We start from the raw sequence: 6,000 nt of genomic DNA on the forward strand, positions 1-6,000 counted from the left end.
GGGAGGCCCTAGAGAGGAAAAGTATTTTTTAAATACATTTATTTATACAAGAACTGGGTTATAGGCAGAGGCATAGGAGGGTGAGAGAATTCACCAGAGACAGTGCGGGGAGCAGAACAGGCAGACAGACAGACCAAAGACACTGCTGAGGGGAGCAGTGGGCAAGGCAGGAGAGGTCTTCTGCGCCATGTGAGTTTCTCCCTGGCTGGCTGGGAATCGAACCTGTGCTGCAGTAGCTGCGGACAGCTTCACAGCATGGCACTCAACCTACTGCAACACCGGGGAGGCCCCCAAAGTTTTTTTTTTAATAGGAATAATTCAAAGGTTTACTATGTCAGGCCATGTGGATGTACATTTTGATAAGTATGTACTTAGATATACACAAATAAAGACGTTGTTAAAGATATATTTCAGTCAAGCCAAATCCATATCATAAGAATGACAACTCTATTGCTAAATCAATGCAATGAACATACATTTCAACAGGTGCATGATTTAGGTAGACTCAATCTGAGGCAGTTCTCAGTCTACTTATGTTGGAGTGCACTAAAATTGTCCATTCTGGACCTTGGTAATAATTCCTAGATTCTCTCTAATGACTTTAAGATGCCACATTTAAATACTAAACTTTTTTTTTAATTTTTTAAAATGTATTTTATTTATTTATGCATACAAGAACTGGGGTACAGGCCAGAGGTGCGGGAGGTGAGAGGATTCACTGGAGACAGAGTGGGGAACAGAAGAGGCAGAGACACTGAAGTACACTGCTGAGGGTAAGTCAGGAGAGGTCTCCTGTGCCATGTGGGTAGATCCCTGGCCTGCTGGGGATCAAACTCACGCTGTAGAGGCTGGAGATAGTTTCCCAGTGCTGCACTTAACACCTTGTGCCACCAGGGAGGCCCTAAATACTAAACATTTTGATTCTTACAACCTGAAATAATTCTTCTGTTTTGGGATAGAGAAATCAGCAGGATAGTAAAACATGGAAATTTTGGTAAATGTTTACATATTATTGTTTTTTTTTCCCTCATCACCTAAGCACTCAGTTTAATAGACTGGTAATTCTATGGTCATAATCTGAAGTGTCATTTAATAAAATCAAGTATTACAAACAGAAGATTATTAAACCTAAATGTGTGTTGACATTGATTCTAGTACTTCCTTGTGCACTGATCTTTTGTCTTTGTTTTTACTTCATTTATAAATTGAAGAATTAAGTTTGTATGAGAAAATGTGGCTTTATAAAATCTAAATCTCTTAAATGATATATTTTAAAGCCATTCATATTTTAAAGCCATTCATTCTATTTAGGTGAACAATTTTCCTGGATGTGTTTCAATTCATAAATAAATGTTCACATATGGGGAATTTGTTCTTCAGTAGATTTTGTCACTTTCACATAAAAGAAGGACTCAGCATTCATAAGCAATATTGAACACATGGTTTATAAATTTTAGCTCATTATGATGAGTGAAGCCATTTTTAAATCAGAGATTTGGAGGTTTGTTTATAAAAGTAGTTATTTATTTATAGAAGTAGTTAAATCAAAATGATCCTTTTTTAATTTTAAATTATCCATTGTTCCTGTTCTCTCCCATTTTTTGCCCTGTAGCATTGTTTGACATTTCATAGAAAGTGATTTGGCACAGGGTTATAAAATATGTCATTGTTAGAGTAACCTGTTCTTGAATTTCCCATTATATTCTAGTCATGATTAGGCAGAGTTTTCATTGGTGTTTGTTTTGGAATGAGATTTCTTTTTCCAGGACCAGTGATCAAAATGTGGCATTTAGGTGAATAGAAAATAGTTTATGTACCATACAACTGTGAATCAGAACTGCTGAAGAAATATAAATCTTTGACCTATATCATATAAGTAGCACCATACATAATTGAAAATATAGTTTAAGACAGTGCAAAACATACATTTATAGAGGTATCTATAATCCTTAAAACAAATGTAATGATGTAAATCAACTTTATCTTAATACACATACAGAAAAAATATAAAGAACAAGATATTCCTTTAAGATGCTCTGTGTTGCATTATCCTTTATGAATCTTTATGGTTAATGTTAAAATTTTCAATTTATTGACTGTGGAGTTATATTTTCAGATCCTGAAGATGCCCTCTTCCTGTCTTGCAGATAGAGTTTGTTGTATCCTCCCAAATATCTACTTATATAGGCATCTAATTGCTTCTTAAAAACCCCATCTCCAAATATCATTATCTAGATAGTGAAATAACTGGTACATTTTCCATGCATATTTAGTTTATGTATGAAAATCTATCTGTAAAAATGTTATGTATGAATTGTGCATTAATTATCTGCACAGTAAGTATAACCCATCTCATTTAATAATAAAAAAAGCGCCTCCCTGGTTGCGCAGTGGTTGAGCGCTGGGTTGCGAAGCTGCCGGTAGCCTCTGCAACGCCGGTTCAATCCCCAGCTGCTCCCCGGCCACTGGAGGAGGGTCCCACATGGCGTGCAGACCTCTCCTGCCGCCCGCTGGTCCCCTCAGCTGTGTACTTCGGTTCTTCTGCCTGTTCTGTTCCCCGCTCTGCCTCTGGTTAATTCTCTCACCCTCCTGCGCTTCTGACTGTACCTGGGGCTTATATAATTAAATAAATAAATAAATCTTTTAAAAAATAATAAAATGCAATTGTTATAACACTGTCATTTTGCAGGTCAGAACACATTAGCTTCTTTCTCAGTCAGTTGGGCTGGTATAAAGAAAATACCATAGAGTGGGTGGCTTGGACAATAGAATTATATTTCTAGAGTTACTGAATCTGGGAGGTCCAAGATCAAATACAAAGTTTCCAATAAATCTAATACTTTGCGATGCTCTCTTCCTGGCTTGCAGATAGAGTTTGTTGTATCCTCCCAAATATCTACTTATAAAGGCATCTAATCCCAAGTTGTGGGTACGACCCTATGACATAATTGCTTCTTAAAAATCCCATCTCCAAATATCATCAATCTGCAGTTACCTACAAAGCCTTTTTAGCCTTGAAAATCTATTCATTGTTTGGAATGATAGGGCTAGAGTCAAATGTCATCTTTTATTTTAATTTTTTAAAAGATTTATTTATGCATACAAGACATGGGGTGCAGGCCAGAGGTGCAGCAGGACAGGGGCAGGGGGCATAAAGGGGTGTGAAAGGATTCACTAGAGATAGATTGGGGAGCAGAACAGGCAGATAGATTGAAATACACTGCTGAGGGGACCACGGGTGAGATAAGAGAGGTCAGCTGTGTCATGTGGGTCACCTCTGGCCAGGGATTGAACTCTGCTATGGATTGCCCCTCAGTGCTGATGCTTAACCCCTTGCACCACCAGGGAGGACCCTATTTTAAATTTTTAAATTTTGACAATGCAGCTATAACTTTTTTAAGATATGAAACTATTCTAAAATATTTTATGTTATAGTATATCAGCAGGTACTTTTTGTTCAAAGAAACTGGTATCAAGTTGCATATTTATTAGGGAAAGAAGAGGCATTCATTTTTTTAAAGATTTATTTATTTATGCACCCAAGAGCTGGAGTACAGGCCAGAGGTGTGGGGGGTGAGAGGATTTACCAGAGACAGAATAGGGAACAGAACAGGCAGATTGACAGAAGTACACTGCTGAGGGGAGCAACGGGCAAATCAGGAGAGGTCTGCTGGGCCATGTGGGTAGCTCCCTGGCTGGCTGGGGGATTGAACTCGTGCTTCAGAGGCTGCAGACAGCTTCATAGGTTGCATCTTAACCCCTCGTGTCACCAGGGAAGCCCCAGAGGCATTCATTCATTATCTTTATATCTACCCTACTATTATACTATTTATGTATATCTACCCTACTATTATACTATTTATATGACCAAAGATTTTTTTTTTCTCTCCACACAGTTTCTTCTATGTCCTCTATTTTAAATGCATTCCTTACTGTTAGTGTACTCTTACATGCCACATGTTCTACAATAACCTCCCTGTGAAATCACTTCTTTGATATTTGATATAGTATACTTCTAACACTCATGAAATAGAAGACATGACATGGGATAGACACTAAGTTTTGATTAACACATCAATGGGCAAAAAATAACCTCTTTCTACTTTCTTTATATGATGTTGTACTAGCTACATTACTTTGTTTCTCATCCTCCCTTTTCTCTATGCAGCCCTCAAATTCTGTCTTCAGTTATTTGCTTTTCTCTGCCCATGCTCTTTCATTTAGATAAACCTCAACTCTTGAGTCTACTTTAATAATTCCATTTTTTTTTTCTCCATGTAGGGTTTTTAATTGGTTTCAAATATTTATCTCCAATTGTTTCCTGGACATTTCTATTTGGATATTCTGTCATCTTTTCAAACATAACTGTTTCAAAATCAACACATGATGTTCTTCTTCAATGATATTTCTCTCCTGTGTTTTCTTATTTCTGTCAGATTTTTGCATAGCCACCAGTCATTTATTATTTTCCAGTCACTAAACATGCCACCTTTGTTGCAACACTTCGTCAGTCTTCCTGGCAAAGTTCCTGACTAAGTCTTCCTATCTTATAAATTACTGCCAGGGGCCTCCCCAGTGGCGCAGTGGTTGAGTGCTGGGATGCGATGCTGCCCACAGCCTCTGTAGTGCTGGTTCGACCCCAGGCCACCGAGTGAGGGTCCCACATGGCACGCAGACCTCTCTTGCCATGCCCGCTGCTCCCCTCAGCAGTGTATTTCGTCTGTCTGCCTGTTCTGCTCCCCGCTCTAACTCTGGTGAATTCTCTCACCCTCCTGCTCTTCTGACTGTACCCAGTGCTTGTATGAATAAATAAATAAATCTTTAAAAAAAACCTCTGCCAGAATTTATTTCTTAAACTTCTCTTTCTTCATGAATCTTATTTAGTCTAAAACCTTCAGAAGCCACCCCACTTATATGGCAGTCATTTTCAAACTGTTTCCTAATCCCCTCAATTACTATATAATATTGGTTAAATAAAACTTTAACATGGAACTGAACCAGTAAATGTAGAGATGATTTGAATGGAAATAATTCAAATCTCTTCTATATGGGCTTTACCTACACAATGTCCCCTTGAAATTTGTATCGACTTTTGGGACAATTTGGAATACAATTTCATTCTAGTATAAAATTATTATTTAGGGTTAGATGCAGTTTATTTCCACTAGTCTCTTTACTACAGCCAATTGTTTCATATAAACTCCATCTTTGCTCCTACTTTCTATCCTGTTTAAAAACCAGAATGCTATTAAACCACCATTCTGCTTCTTCAAATGCATATTTCCAAAAGGACCTTAAGCACTACCTCATTGCTTAAAATAAGAGTGAATATTTATGAAATAATAGAACTGAGTATCTTTACTATGACAAATATATACCTTGAGAAGGTACCATTTTACATTTTGGGGAATTACTGCTGTATTCCATTAGATAAACAGATGTAACTATTTTACAGTTATCATATTTTAGAGCTCTCAACTGAATAATTTTAAGCATTCAAAATAAATGGGTTCAAGATAGTTTGATACTGTTTATAGATTAAGAACATGAATCTTAGAATAATGTTCATGTACTCAGTATCAATAACTTTAAAATATACTTTATTGTTTTGCATTTATTTTCTCTCAGGGCCTGCAACATACAACCCCATTTTATGGAAAACTTGTTCTATACCCTTATTTGTTAAAACATCAAAACGTTTCAAAGAGTCCAAAGAGATAACACCTGGTCCAGCAACCTATGAGGTTTGTTTCCCCTTTTATTAATAAAAATAGAATAGTATAACTTCCAGAAAGTACTGCAAATATATTTATTAATGTCCTTTCCATATATCTTATTCATATTAATGACTACTCAAAATACTTTTATATTTGAAAATATAATCTGAAATGTTTAAGGAATTATTTAAGAATTAATAATTTACCTATAAATATCCTCAGTAGCATTAATACAATCTTTTACATCCCTCAAACTTAAAAAAGTACATTTTTTCATACACAG

General features: G+C 36.5%; 1 protein-coding gene across 1 annotated transcript in view; it reads left to right on the forward strand.

Annotated features, from left to right (window-relative positions):
- STPG2 (sperm tail PG-rich repeat containing 2) overlaps positions 1-5,765 on the forward strand; it is a gene marked incomplete at both ends in the record, with an annotated part of 288,689 nt that extends 282,924 nt beyond the window's left edge. The window contains one exon of the mRNA XM_084232956.1: positions 5,629-5,765. Coding sequence (XP_084089082.1) covers positions 5,629-5,765 — 137 coding nt within the window. The remainder of the gene's footprint in view (positions 1-5,628) is intronic.
- Between the last annotated feature and the right edge of the window lie 235 nt (positions 5,766-6,000).

This window comes from Talpa europaea (assembly GCF_964194135.1).
Source record: "Talpa europaea genome assembly, chromosome: 5".
NCBI classification, from domain to species: domain Eukaryota; kingdom Metazoa; phylum Chordata; class Mammalia; order Eulipotyphla; family Talpidae; genus Talpa; species Talpa europaea.